The sequence below is a fragment of the Micropterus dolomieu genome, linkage group LG08 (genome assembly GCF_021292245.1).
Source record: "Micropterus dolomieu isolate WLL.071019.BEF.003 ecotype Adirondacks linkage group LG08, ASM2129224v1, whole genome shotgun sequence".
Lineage (NCBI taxonomy): Eukaryota > Metazoa > Chordata > Actinopteri > Centrarchiformes > Centrarchidae > Micropterus > Micropterus dolomieu.
This window is the reverse complement of record NC_060157.1, coordinates 8,545,734-8,560,544: the sequence shown is the minus strand read 5'-3', so window position 1 is coordinate 8,560,544 and position 14,811 is coordinate 8,545,734. Positions and strand designations below refer to the sequence as shown.

General features: G+C 38.0%; 2 protein-coding genes across 2 annotated transcripts in view; both read left to right on the top strand.

The window, feature by feature from the left end:
* Positions 1-1,512: 1,512 nt before the first annotated feature.
* On the top strand, positions 1,513-11,688 carry LOC123974944 (oxysterol-binding protein-related protein 2-like). Its single transcript, XM_046055990.1, has 14 exons — positions 1,513-1,617; positions 1,922-2,067; positions 2,173-2,284; positions 2,554-2,629; positions 2,830-2,964; positions 3,371-3,468; positions 3,598-3,780; positions 4,830-4,937; positions 5,025-5,114; positions 5,200-5,326; positions 5,838-5,957; positions 7,365-7,488; positions 7,630-7,720; positions 9,113-11,688. The coding sequence occupies exons 2-14, from the start codon at positions 2,031-2,033 to the stop codon at positions 9,213-9,215; spliced, it is 1,404 nt and encodes a 467-aa protein (XP_045911946.1). The 5' UTR covers positions 1,513-1,617; positions 1,922-2,030; the 3' UTR covers positions 9,216-11,688.
* Positions 11,689-12,670: 982 nt separating this feature from the next.
* Positions 12,671-14,811, top strand: part of LOC123975255 (proteasomal ubiquitin receptor ADRM1-like) — a 12,629-nt gene continuing 10,488 nt past the window's right edge. The window contains exons 1-3 of the mRNA XM_046056565.1: positions 12,671-12,767; positions 13,307-13,534; positions 13,618-13,734. Of these exons, the coding sequence (XP_045912521.1) occupies positions 13,325-13,534; positions 13,618-13,734 (327 nt within the window). The 5' untranslated portion in view covers positions 12,671-12,767; positions 13,307-13,324. The remainder of the gene's footprint in view (positions 12,768-13,306; positions 13,535-13,617; positions 13,735-14,811) is intronic.

Here is a 14,811-nt window from a genome sequence, read left to right as displayed (position 1 = left end):
TGTCAAATAAATGTAGCTGAGGAAAAGTACAATATTTCCTTCTGAATTATAATGGAGTAGAAATATAAAGCAGAAAATGGAAATACTTGAATAAAGTAGTATAGTATAAGTATAGTAGTTGGGTACATGTACTTTTTTTCACCATCATTCCAGGTTAGAGTATAATTCAGGTCATTTATAAAAACATTTATTGCAGCAATCTTCCTCGTCAACGCCGTTTATCCTGCCCGCTCATTGGACACAATGGTCAATGCTCAACGTGTTGTCCATCAAGACATCCATCCATCATAGCTAAACAGTAAAGAACAGGGACACAAAGTCAGAATATCTGTCAAGAAAGTCAAGAAAGGTAGAATTAACATGGGGGTAAAATATCTTGTCTGTCATCATAATCTGTCATACATTATTTTCTTTACCATGAAGTGCAACTACACAATAATAAAGGGGTAGGCTACATGTTATTTTGTAAATGTAAAAGGAGCTTTAGGTCCTTAAAAACACATCCATAAATTCCACTGAAAAAACTTATATATCTAGCAATAATAATCCATTCTTTCAAAATCTGAAAAATAATTTTATTTTTGTATTATTTGTAAGTGTCTGGTGTAATTTCCCTCACTGCAGTCCTGAATTGTTTTACTTTGTAACTTTGATGATGATGATGATGATGATGATTATTATTATTATTATTATTTGTTTGGAGAAAGATACAGCTAGATTTGAAAGTATTTGAAAGTAGTATTCAAAGCCATTACCAAAAACACATGTTCGGGCTGAGTGACTGCATGGTCATACACTGTAGGCTACACAGCAGATTCATCATTGACCATATTTATAGCGATTTCGCAGTAATGTGGAAGAATGTGGTATTTTCTTTTATAAAAATCAAAATAAAGAAATTAAGTACTTTAAAATAAATGTATTAATTATAATGGCAAAATCCCACATTCATAAATGTAAATTCAGCAGTAAAAAAAACTAACTTTGTACTTTGTTCTCCCTGAGGTTGTGCATTATGTCAATTTAATTTCTATATCCAACAACAAAATGGCTGAGAAAACTGTCAACATGGTCCTCGTTTAATATCCTTATGTTAAATAGGCTACCCCTGCCATAGTTTTAGTATATAATATTTGTGTGATTTGTATACTATTATGTATACCTTTCAATGTCCTATGTAAACTGTATTCCTCTATTTGCAATAAAGTTTTTTTTTTAAGTACACAGTAGGCTATAGGTCAGAGTTCGCGCAGGTAGACAAGTAGGTAGGCAACATACACCTGCTTTTTTTCCGGACAGTTGCTGTAAAACAATTAATTTAACAAGAAATGCTTCTGAAATAAATTGCTTACACCCGTGTTGATTAACCCCAATGTGAGGAGGCACGACCATCCAGCCTATATATTACTTTTTAATGTCACATTATTGAATCTGTGTTGAAAACAGCTTCTGGACTATAAAGTATATAAAAAAAATGAACTTCAGCTCTGTGATGTGATTGGCTGTCGGAGCTGTCAGTCACGGTGCCCTTGCCACCTACTTCCGCACTGTTTCAGAGGCGGTGTACTCTTCGATTGTTTGTTGTTACTGGAGCATTCATTTGGCCGCAATTCACAGGTATGATTACACGGATTGTGTTTCAATCTTAGTGTCGGTGTTTGTGTTAATAACGTTAGCTAATCTCCGTTGACCATCTCACAGCTAACGGTTTAACTCCTGTGTAGCAGCGATGCTAACGGCTAGTTAGCTAGTCCGCTAGCTGAATAATAGCAGAGGCTCTTTGGGAAAGAGAGCTTGTAACAGCGGCAGCTTGTAACAGCAGAAAGCTGCTTTTTAATTCATAGCATGTACTAGGTATTGTTTGGCTTTAACGACTACAGCAAGTTGCCGTGCTTGGTGTAACGAGTCCGTGCTGTTGCAGGTTGTGTGTTTGGCTGTCTGTGATGCTTGGAGAGAGGCTGGGCTGCAGGGACAGGCCGATGGTGGAGACATGACTTCTGAGTAACGCATAGTTACTTTCTCTGCTCAGTATGAACAGCGAGGAAGAGTTTTACGACGCTGAGACAGGTGAGACAAGCGGACAGAAGGTCTCCTTTTAGTAAAAATATATTGCTTCTTGTCTCTAAATGACTGAACACGTCTTTCCGATCTTCACCGTCTTGTCTTCATCAGGACTGGAGTCAGATGATTCCTGTGAGGTCAGTTTTAAAGATGCCCTAGTGTTTGACAGTAAGCCGGTGACTGATGGCAGTGCCACACATGAGAATGGGGTGTGGGAGCGCAGGTAAGGAGTCACACAGGAGTGTGGTATGCATGTCTTTAATGCATGTCCACAGGGACCTGACAAGCCAGAGCAACCACATTTTTATGTAATGTTGGCAAGTAAGCGCCTCCTCAGTAGAGTATTTGGAGTTACTGCCTTGTTGTAGTACAATGTGTTGTCAGTTTTTGTGCTTAGGAGCCAGCTGTTAACAGATACACTGTCAAAAATTTTGTCTCATTTCCCATCTTCTTTTTTTATTTTACATCTTACTTCGTCCAAATGTGTGCCAGGAAAACTCTGCCTGCTGAAATGATCTCCCGGAACGATTACAGTGTTTGGAGTATACTAAAGAAGTGCATCGGCATGGTGAGTCCTGTCTGCTTCCTAACCAAACTAAGAGAAGAGATAGCTATGAAAGGCTCATTCTTTATGATGAGTTGTTCGGGTAAGGTGTATTCAGCAGTGTGCCATACTTTGTTATCTGATCTGGTATAAAGCTGGCCTCTGTGTGTTCCTGCTCATTATTTATCTGCTCTGTTCTGATCTCTTTTTATGTGCTCTTACAGGAGCTGTCTAAAATTGCGATGCCAGTTGTGTTTAACGAGCCGCTGAGCTTTCTCCAGAGAATGTCAGAGTACATGGAGCACACTCACCTCATTCACAAAGCCTGCAGTTTGCCTGACTCAATAGACCGCATGCAGGTAGAGATAACCGATGATTCAGAAACATTGAACCACACCTGAACAAACAAACATAACAGATCTTACTCTGATTTACAGCTGCACCTAACACTTATCTTTATCAATTCATCTATTATTTATTTTCTTTATTAATGCTTTTGGCTGTTTGTTCCTTTAAAATTGAGAAACTTTTAAAAATGATCCATATAATATGGATATTATTATAATAATAATAATAATAATCTTAAATAGCACTCACTTTTCAAGTTACAAAGTGCTTTCACAAAGACAGTAAAACACACAAAACAAGTTAGAACGAGAACGATGCTTTAAAAAATTATTTAAATTACACTTTTCTTTTTTTTTTTGTCAGTCGATGAACTGATTATTTGATGCCGCTCTGATTTACTTCATGTCTCTGTGACAGGTTGTGGCTGCGTTTGCTGTTTCGGCTGTAGCATCTCAATGGGAAAGGACTGGAAAGCCATTTAACCCTTTACTGGGGGAAACATTTGAACTCGTAAGGTATTGGAGAAGCCTACAGAAGCTAGAACAGTTTATCTTAATGACAGACGAACAGAGATGAACAAAAATGTTGTTTTTTTTATTCCTTTTGTGCGAGTTTTCAAATGTTTTATTTTATTTTTTTTAAAGAGAGGACGAGGGCTACAGATTGATCTCCGAGCAGGTGAGCCACCACCCCCCTGTCAGTGCCTTCCACGCCCAGTCTCTGAAGCAGGAGTTTGAGTTTCACGGTTCCATCTACCCGAAACTCAAGTTCTGGGGGAAAAGTGTGGAGGCTGAGCCCAAAGGTACCATGACCCTGGAGCTACTGAAGTGAGTAATTGTGTGAACATGCTCACAAACTTGTTTTATCTTTCTTGTGCTTTTAGCTGCATTTGATTGTTTTAATTAGTTATTACTAATTTGTGTGGGCTTCTAAGTAAGTGGCTTTTTTTTGCTCAATCTGTTATATACACTAAAAACTCTAGATAAACTTAACTTTGTATGAAAATGTTAAAATTCAAGCGGCCATGATGCCAAGTAATCTTTTAATAAGTAGTTTAACGTTTTAGGAAACTAATTTGCTTTCTTGCTGATCATTAGATAAGAATATTGATTCCACCCTCGTACTGTTTCTGTCCATTACATGTACCCCTTTACGAGACGTGCGGTTGGTTCTGAGTCTATTCACTCCAATGGATTATGGCACAGATTCTTTTGTCTAGTAGTCACCAGTTTAATATTAGACACATTTATCACAAGCCACATATCTTCTGAACATTTGGACACTAAAATATCATTTTTCACACTGACAAATCAGGAGAAAATAAACTTTGTTTGAGACCTCTCTATCAGGAACACATTCTCGCAAGTTCTTGCAACACATCACTCTGTTGGCAGAGGTGGTTCAGAGAGTTGTCAGCTATAAGTTATATTAAAGTTTGTTATCTAACGACCTACATCACGCACACACAACTTAATATGTTCATTTATTCACAACACTTCTCCACAATGTGGGGAGAGAGGCGACTTCTCAAGTTCAAGGTTAAGTTTATTTATATAGCACATTTAAAAACAACCCTCGTTGACCAAAGTGCTTTCCAGGTTCAGTATACACAACAAATATACACAACAACAAAGAAGGCCAATGAAAAGAGATGGGTCTTTAGCAAGGATTTTAAAGTGTCAGTAGTTCGGGCAAGATAACAGATAAACAGATAAAGTATTCCAAAGATTAGGAGCAGCTACTGAAAGGGCTTGGTTACCTTTAGTCTTTTACCTGGATCTGGGGACATCATCTCATCTAACTCTCCGCTAGAAAGTGAATATGTGTTTATCAAATGTTGAACTATACCTTGTAAAATTCTGGCAATTTGTTACAGACATAAAGAAGTATACACATGGACAAACCCGATGTGTTGCGTGCATAACATCATCTTAGGAAAACTCTGGATTGAGCAATATGGAACCGTGGAGATAGTCAACCATAGGTATGGTGACAAATACTTAACAAGATTTACATTGGTTGAACAAGTGATTATCAATTTGACATATTTGTTTTGAATTGAATTCATCAGCACGGGAGATAAGTGTGTGTTGAACTTCAAACCATGTGGCATGTTTGGGAAGGAGCTGCACAAAGTAGAAGGTCATATCCAAGACAAAAGGTAAGAGCGTGAGCTCAATGACGCTGATAATAACCAGTGGGTGTGATTCTCTGAACTGAATTTAATGTGTTTGCCGTTGAACCAGTAAGAAAAAGCTGCGAGTGCTCTATGGAAAGTGGACAGAGTGCATGTACAGCGTGGATCCCAAGGTTTACGAAGCGCACAAGAAGTCAGAGAAGAAGACGGGGGCTGACTCAAAAAAGCCGAAACAGGTGAGATGAGTGAGGCTCAGATTTACAGCATATTCTGCTTTGACTGAAATCTAGTGAGCAAACTAGATGTCTGATCTTCCACTGAGATGAAATACTGCTTAGAGTTTGTTGTCACGTTTGTCTTTGACGTGTTTTATCTGTCTTACAACGTGAAGTCATCTGTGAATTTTACTCATCACTCTGAATTTGTTTCTCAAATGGTATCTTTTCCTTTCACAATAACATGCAGTGGCATTAGTAGAAGGTAAGGTAAAAGTGTATTTGATATCTGTAGTGTGCTACTGCTGTTGTCTAGTTCAAGTTATGTTCAAAGTGTAGTGTATGATTAGATCATTGCCAGCACTAATCCATAATGTCTTGCAATGACATGCATTGTTGCTTGAGAGACGTGTTGAATTTGTGGCAACCGTAGTTCTGTGAATCACCTGTTTGCACAAGTACTGTACGCACGATAAGCTTTAGCTTGGTTAGTCCATGTCTGATAACATTATGTGTGTTTGTGTGTGTGTAGGAACAAACTTGTGAAGGTGAGGAGGCCGACGATATGCCAGAAGTTCAAGAGACTGTGACTGTGATACCAGGAAGTGCCTTACTGTGGAAGATAGCGCCACGGCCTGCTCACTCAGTACAGGTCAGTATCACACTCATACACACACACTGACAAAATGTGCTTTTGTCAAGCTGATTTTTTTTTATTTTATATTTTAAACACAAAGTATGTAAGTCCTGCCGGTACAATAACAAAATATGTAGTTTGATGATGTCGTGTAGTAGCATAAGATCATGGGAGTTTCCCCCGGAGGTTATTGCAACAGGCGACCAAATTAAACGCATTACACATTATGGATTTCTCTCTGAACATTGTTGGAAACATTTGTGATAATGTAAGCCACAAAACCTATCAAAATATATAACCTAGGCATTTAATGAGGAAATATTAGATATTATACTTTTTAAAATCCTGCATTGTTGCTTCGTAATGCATTGTACGTTACGCAACACAACGTGTATTATGTTCAGTGGTGGAGGAAGTATTCAGATCTTTTTCTTAAGTAAAAGTACTAACACACTGTAAAAATACTCTGTTACAAGTAAGAGGTCCCGTCTTGTTAAGTAAAAGTACAACAGGAAGTAAAAGTAATCAATTCAGTAAAATGTCCCCTCTGGTTATACTATTATATATTATGTCATTAGATTATTGTATAGGCAGAGAAAGTTATTTATGACCTATCTCAAATAATTGTAGCGAAATAAAATATGTCCCTCTGTGTGGAGGTATAAAGTGACATGAAAAGAAAAGACTACTTGCAAAGTTACTTTCCACCACTGATTGTGTCTGTGCGATACAAATTCAACGGGGCTCCACTGATTAAAACACTGCTCTGTAGCATTCCCTGTGGTCAAAAACTCCATACGGTACCTTTAACTAAGGGTGTGACAGCTAAGAGTTGGAAGGCAGTTGTGGTTTTGAGAAATACTACTTTGTATTTTGTAATGTGGTGACTTAGTTGCAGTCCGCTAGGTTTCTAGTTCCCTAGTTTTGTTTTTATCTGCCCAGAGTTTGAGTTATCTGTCTGAGATTTCTGCCTCCAGGCCGTTCAGTAGAGGTAAATGGGATTTTGTTTGTCATGCTCACAGCCTTGAAAAGTTGAATTTTACATTCAGCCTTGACAAACCTCATTTGAAAACGTGTGTGTCAACTTTTACTAACAAAAAGTCACTTCCCTCCTGTTGAAGTGGAGTCAGAGACAGCTATATAAAATCCAAAACTATCCTCAGGATTCGATACCACTAGAGTAATGAGAAATTGTGTTTTTATAATTTGAGTGAACCAACCCTTTAAATCAAGAGTAGGTATCAACTTTCTTTTCCTTTTTGTTTTGTTTTTTTTAACGTGTTTTGGGACAGATTTATAAAAGGCAGAGTTTTGTTTTTCCATCATGTCACACAAAAGTAGCTAAATATATTAAGATTAATTGCATTAGCATTAACAAAGATGTTTTTGTCACTAACCTCTGCCGTGTTTCCTTCTGTTTAGATGTATAACTTCACGAGCTTCGCCATGACACTAAACGAGCTTGAGCCAGGCATGGAGAGAATACTGGCACCAACAGACTGCCGGCTGAGGCCCGACATCAGAGCCATGGAAAATGGAGACATAGGTAACACCAACCACACATAAACACAAGGGTTTGGACTTTTACATAAGCTCAGAGAGGCTAAAACTGTTCCTTCCACACACACTACTACATTAGCATGATCATCTGTAACTTCCTCTTCACTCATATTTTTGTGTTTTCTAGACACAGCGAGTACAGAGAAAGAGCGGTTAGAGGAGAAACAAAGGGCCTCGCGCAGGGAACGCTCTAAGGATGAGGAGGACTGGAAAACCAGGTGTGTGTTTGTAAAAGAGCTGGCACATAAATCCCCTCTAAGACATGCACCTTGTTACATAAATGTGATGCCGATTTAACATGCCGGTTGGGGAAAAAAACACTTGAGTCCCTTTTTTACATTAAAGTCTAGAAGCATTTCTGCAACATTAGTTTAACTGGATGCTGTCTGATTAATTTAAATGTTAGATACACAGAGAGAAAGTCAATAAAATAAGTTTAATAAACCACAAAGACTCTAGAGCCTATTTCAAGTTCGTAAGGAGATTCTTTCATGTCAGATCAGTCTGTAATACGTTTTCCTCTCGTGGTGTGTGGAAAAACATTTACATGTTTGAAATCTTCACTCATGCCAACAGTACGGATGAATGAATGGCTATCCAGCAAAATCCAAAATATGCAGCATGTGAGCAAATACGAATTAAACGAGCCACAACTAAGAAGATAAAATAGTTGCCGTCCTGATCACTTTCCAGAATTGTAAAATCCAGTATTTTAAACCGTTGTGGAGTGTTTTGACGTCTGATAAGCTTTTAAATGCATGAATCTGGACAGGACTTTCAGGATCATATTTAATTGTCTCACTGGTAACATTAAAAGTATGCGTCTACCACAAACACCACTCATTTCAGCTTTTTTCCCCCCTCTAAACAGCTGGTCAGTCTTTGCTTGAGGGTAGTGGTATGTTAAAACACAGACAGCAGAATTCACTCCCCCAAAAAGTTTTTAATAAGAAACAGATGAGAACATGTATTAGAGGAACCACAGAATTAATGATAGGGTAGGCAACATTGGAAAAACTAGCATGGTTTTGAATTTCAACAAATGTATACCAAAAATGCTTCTGAAATAAATTGTCTACCCCAGCTTTAATGTAAGAAAAACATTAAGACAAATTTTAAAATCCATCAGTGATGCAGAGACGGGAAGACATTCTTCCTTCTTCATGCCATTACTCTTAAGCTCACCACTGTTCTCTGCAGCGACACACTCCCTCTTGTGAAACCATTGGCAAATATCACGCAAGCATTTCTCGTTTCTCTTTCTATAAATATCCTGCCGTGTGAGTAATGTAAAACTCACATCGATGAAGCCAGCCATGTCTGAAAAGGGCTCATGAGCATCTACCAATTCCTGATTCTCTGCTGTCTTAAATTCGTAGAATAAAATAATTACACTACACTTCTCACCATCTCATCAAAGTTTAACTGGAATGAAAATAGTTGGCTTCACAGCCGTGTCTCTTGATGGTGCCAAGGCTCTTACTCACACTTTACCAGCTGAATGCAGCAAAAGCTCCTCATGTTCCAGTGACTGTACACAGCTCATTTTATGTAACATTTCCTTTTAACCCTGCAATTATAAACAGGTTCTGTTTTTAATGTGTCTTCAGGTGGTTTCAGCTGGGAATAAACCCTCATACAGGAGCTGAGGATTGGCTGTACGCAGGTGGATACTTTGACAGGATTTACACTGACTGTCCCAACATTTATTGACACAGACGTGCGCTGTGAGAAGATCTCCCCTCTGATAGGATTCACTTTATTTCTCAGCATCTAAGATTTGTGTCTTTGTGACTTCCAGACGCTCACTGGTACTGTGTCTTTTGTGTGAATCAATGAAGAGCAGATTTCAAAAAACAGTTTATCAGATTATGACTGTGAACCTTGTCCACGCGAGAAATGTTATATTAAGAACATTTTTTTTTTAGAGTTTACTCACAGTAATTGTTGACATGAAACATCTCCATCTTTATATGCCCTAATTATGATTGTGACAATAATAGTCCACATATATGTTAATCACCTGTCGAGGGTTTTAAAACAGTCACCTGACCATGCTGCTGCTGCTGCAGGACACAAATCTCTGACTTCTAGAGGATAAATTGTCAGTTTTAGTTCAGGTACTCAACCATAATCTTAGCTGTAGACAAACCACACACTTATGTATAGTTGCATCCAAATATCAGGGGTTATTTAAACACATCTCTTACTTTTATATGTAATAAAAGTAAATTATAGTATAATTTGAATATTAGATGTCTATTTTAGTTAGCTGTAAACATCCCTAAAAAGTCATAATTTTCTATGAATAGAGACTGGCAATAGAGATGAAAGCTGTTTATAACCATGTTTACTGGCACAGTAAACGGATATTGTTTGGTACATTATATTGTTGTCCACTGTAACATACTAGATAATGTGTATAATAATTGGTGCATGCATGGTCACCAAGGTGATTATTTACACAAGTTAAAGCCATAAAAACCTTCTCTGCACTAAGTTTAATAGTGTAAAAGCATTCACATAAAACGTTAGAGCAAAGGGACACAGAGCATAATGGTGGTTTTCAAGGTCTGATACTATAAGAGCCATGTTGATGGGACATCCTGAGCCTTAGTACAGTCAAAACAACAATAATCCTATTATCCTTTGTATTACTTCCATTTGAGGTGTAATCCTGCTCTAAGTTTTGGAACTACAGATCACATAATTGAGAGGAGGTAAACAGGAAGTAGAATCTTGCCATGCAGTCAGTTAGCTAATTAACTGTAGGCTACAACTTGATCCTCATTCTTTTTAGCTTGTATTTGTTTACATTTTGGCAAATTGGCACCATTTAAAAGTGTTCCGAATTAGCTATTAGCAGGTCCTGTTTGCAATGTACCCAAGCATGTACGGACAACTATCACTGGATTACTTTGATATTGAAGACAATTTAAAAATGTGATGTTTCTCAGGCAAGTTCTGGAGTTGTAAGAACTGTCTTTAGTATGGGACTTCTAAACAGGTTTGTTTGCAAGATAAAGATTACCCCCGCGAAGTGTAAGCCACATTGAAACAAAAAATATGTGTTATATGTTTTTGACTGAGTAATGACTCCGAGAAGAAGTTGGAATTGTGAGGCAAATTGTGGCTCACGTCTCTCCCTCCGCCTCACAGCTTGAAAACCTCCGGCTTAAAGAGAAGGCTGTTTCATACCGACTCCTGATCATAGCCATTTGTCTTCACACATGGACAAGTAACTCTGAATGTTCAGAGTTTCCAGTTTGATGCCTTGAGTCATTTTTCCATCAATCAAAGCTTTTGTTTTCGGACACGGCAGCAGCACATAAAACAGGGCATGGTAGCCGTCATAAACCTATGCAAACTGCTCCACCCAGTCTGTCCTTCTGAAATGTGAAACAAAGATAAAACACTCCTCTTTAGCTTCTAGCCAATGTGTGCTTCAGACACTACAGAGGCAGGTAATGAATGTTGTGTGCTGTTAATATAACTCTTACATAGATAACATGCATACAGCAGTGCGGGTTGTTAGCCAGTAGAGAGATGTTACTTTTTGTTTCCAAGCACTAACCTTGAATAAACTGCACATTTGAATGCTCACAGTCCAATGCACATATTGTCTCGTGAAATATCCTACATCATGTCTTCTCCCATCTGCTCTTTACTTTACTCTGAATTTAAAGCACTTTGAGAGGCCAGCAGACACTCAAAGGTGCAGGTTTGGTCTGATGGTTCTCCTGATCTCATACTCTTTACCCTCTTGTTTGTCTAGCATCTATTTGAAAATGTTTACATTGTATGTTCATTGATCTCTTGTTTCCTCCTCATACTGTTATCCACACACAACCATATGCATTCATGGCATATTTGAGAAATAAATTATGGACTATTAAAACTACCAGCCCTGTCAGTGTTTGCCAATCAAGATTTTTCTTTCAGTAAATCAGTTTCACACTTTATACCATCTTGTGACACCAGTGTGTGTTATAAAAACCAGTGGTTCCAAACAGAGGGGTCACAAGATGATTTAAAGATGATTTACTTTTTTCAGATTTTTTTTCTAATCTTAGTCTGGATGCCTTTAAAATGATACAAAAGAGACAATCTGAGTGGGGAAAACTACTTGTGACTTGATGACCATAAGGTCTCTACTGTAAAGAAATAAAAAATCAACTGTAATTTAGCCTAAAACTGTAGTGTCAAAATTTATTTCCACATCAAGGCAGGATTACCAACCAGCAAAGTGGGAAAGTTCCCACAGACCACCATGCATTTGATAATTAGTTTGTGGACATTTGATGAATTCTATCTTTGTTTGGGAATATCAACTGACATGATACCGGCTTAATAGTGGATTCTGCTTTATTGCCTGATCCTGTAGTCTTTTCTGAAATGAGAAGGCCCATTGTGTCAAGGGCTAGTTATAAGACCCTCATTATTTCAACTGATTTTCTGCTTACATTATGCATAATCCTTCATTTCTGGGATCATGTAATGTCACAATAGAAAAATTTTACAAAATCCACAAAGATGGGGAAGAAGTGGGAGTTAAACTGAAATGTTACCACTTAAATGATCGTGATATCGTCAACATTTTCTTAAAAGTCTGAGTTTATGTCCAAAATAAACATATTTTCATAACCCTCTGCTGCACTTTGTGTTTAGTGGTAAAAATGTCAACATGCCAAACCAAGATAGTGAGCGTTACCTGCTACACATTAGCATTTTTGCATGTCAACATTAGTATTGGCATTTTGCTTTATCTTTTTCCTTTCTATCCTCAGTGAGAAAATCTCCCCTCTGATAGGAATCATTTGCAACAATGACCAACAACATTCAATGTCTATGTACAAGTACAGTGTTTCTGTAAATTGTGGAAGATAAGTGGTCATACAGTCCAATTAGCCAAAATGGATTTTTCACAATTTGGAATAAGTTGTTTCTTATTAATAGCTTATTTAAATGAATAAAGCCATTAATTAGGTCTCATAAACCCTTTATAAAGGATGTCTAATAAGAAAATAGTACTAAATACCATCTCCTTAAACGTGTATTTTAAATATATCTATATATCTTTTAAAGCACTGAACATACAGGCAGTGTGGTGTCATCTCAACCGAACATGCGCAGTGGCTTTAAAGCCCTCATTATTGGCACAAGGTTCGACCAATCATAGTGAAGCACCCGCTGCAGCCAGCCAATCACGATCATCCTCAGTGAGCTTGACCGTTCTCCGGCTGAACGACAATTCAGTGAGAACATGTAAGTATAAACATGTTGTTTTAAAATGTGTTTTGAATTGGTAACATAGAAAACAGGTGTGTGTTTAGTCCACGTGTATGAAATGTGAACCTGCAGCTGAGTCGTGACCACATTAAGATGAAAACACGCTGCTGGCTGCAGGATGCACAGTCATCTGGTGGCTACTGTGGCTGCTCCAGTAGCTGTTTTATTATGGGAGCACTGGGAAGAGTTATGTTCCAGTCCTATTTTCAATCTCAAATCTTTTATCATATTATTATTTTGATTATTATTAACATATTATTATGTGGTCAGTTTATTTTCATGACAGTATAGGAGAGTGATGAGAGGCAATAACAAAATAATTGCTATACATTAAATAGGCTAGAAACATGTCTAGAATGAACGTGTAGACAAAAATTACCATTTCAATCATTCATGAATTAATCAAGTGCTGGATAACATGTTCATTAGCAGCGACACAGCAGGAAAAGTGTAGTATCTTGGACCAAAGCTGCTCTGTGTCCAGCTGACCTCTTCCTCCTTTCTGTCCTTTGCAGCAGTCTTTCCTTCTCATCATGGCGTCTGGAGCTCTGTTCCCCAGCATGGTGTCTGGGTCTCGCGGCTCCTCCAGCAAGTACCTGGTGGAGTTTCGGGCCGGTAAGATGACGATGAAGGGTAGCACAGTGACCCCTGACAAGCGCAAAGGTCAGGTCTACATCCAGCAGACCGACGACTCCCTCATCCACTTCTGCTGGAAGGATCGGACCACCGGGAACGTGGATGATGTAAGTGACAGTGTCTGCGTGTAATAGTGACTTGACCTGTGTTTCAGCCTTTAAAATGAACCCCTTTTCATGTCCTGATTTAGGATCTGATCATCTTTCCTGATGACTGTGAGTTCAAACGGGTGAACCAGTGCACCACCGGACGGGTCTATGTGTTGAAGTTCAAAGCTGGTTCCAAAAGACTCTTCTTCTGGATGCAGGTATGCAGCTGGACGGTCTGCTCCACACACTTCAGTGTTCATGAAGCTTTGGTTTTCACTTGACACAAGACACAATACATTTACAAGAAATCAATCTATAGTGAGTGTAATGGCACTGGTGCATATACTGCAATTATATTCTTTCCACATTTAGTTTTTTATTCAAATATAAATCTTAATTCTTAGGAAAAAATCCCTTTAGGTATCTAGGAAAGATATACATTAGTGTCCCTGTGGGCTGTTTTCAGCAAGGCAAGTTTATTTGTATGGCACAACAAGGTGATTCAAAGTGCTTTAAATAAAAGAAAAGCAAAATAGGTCAATATAAATATACATTTAAATACAGTTAAAATGACTTAAATAGAAAATAAGAACAAGATAAAACAGGAGGGTAAAAGTTACAGTGCAGTGTAAGATATTAATCAAAAGTCTTATTAAAGGGCAGCAGCAGTTTTAGATGGAGCATAAAAAATGAACAATGCTTCTTTATGTTCAGTTTTAATTATAGTGACAGGCCTGTCCCAGATGACCTGACAGGTCTGGATGGTTCATAGTGTAAGTAAATAAAAGTTAATTTAATATAGCACCTTTCACAGCTCAAGGTCACAAATTGCTTTACAAGAGTAAAATATTAGATATAAGACCATCAAAAAAGTAAAGAAACAACAGTAAAACAAAAGCAACAACCTCGTAAAATAATAATAAATAATAATCAAACAATCAAACATAAGCGATAAGGGAACATTGAACAAACATGATTGCACACTTTAGACAGCACATGGCGAGACAAAGGCCAGCTTAAATAAAAGAGCCCTCAGTTGTCTCCTATAGGCATCAACAGAGACGACAGCGAGGAACGACCAGTAATAGTGTGTTCCATTTGACATGGGAAGTCAGAATTTCCAAGTTCCATGTCAGAAATCTCAACAGGAACGCCCCCTTAAGTCAGATTTCCGACTCAGAAAGTCAGGAGAACATCACCAAACCCAACCTCAAAATCCAAGATGGCTGCTACTGGAATCAGTAGTGAAAGCTATAGTAATATACTGTTTATCGCACTTCTGTTTTATTTGTGTC

Coding starts and splice junctions, on each gene's coding strand:
- LOC123974944 (XM_046055990.1), top strand. CDS start 2,031: ATGAACAGCGAGGAAGAGTTTTACGACGCTGAGACAG. Junction 3,781..4,829: donor ATGACCCTGGAGCTACTGAA/GTGAGTAATTGT, acceptor AATTTGTTACAG/ACATAAAGAAGTATACACAT. Junction 5,115..5,199: donor GGTCATATCCAAGACAAAAG/GTAAGAGCGTGA, acceptor CCGTTGAACCAG/TAAGAAAAAGCTGCGAGTGC.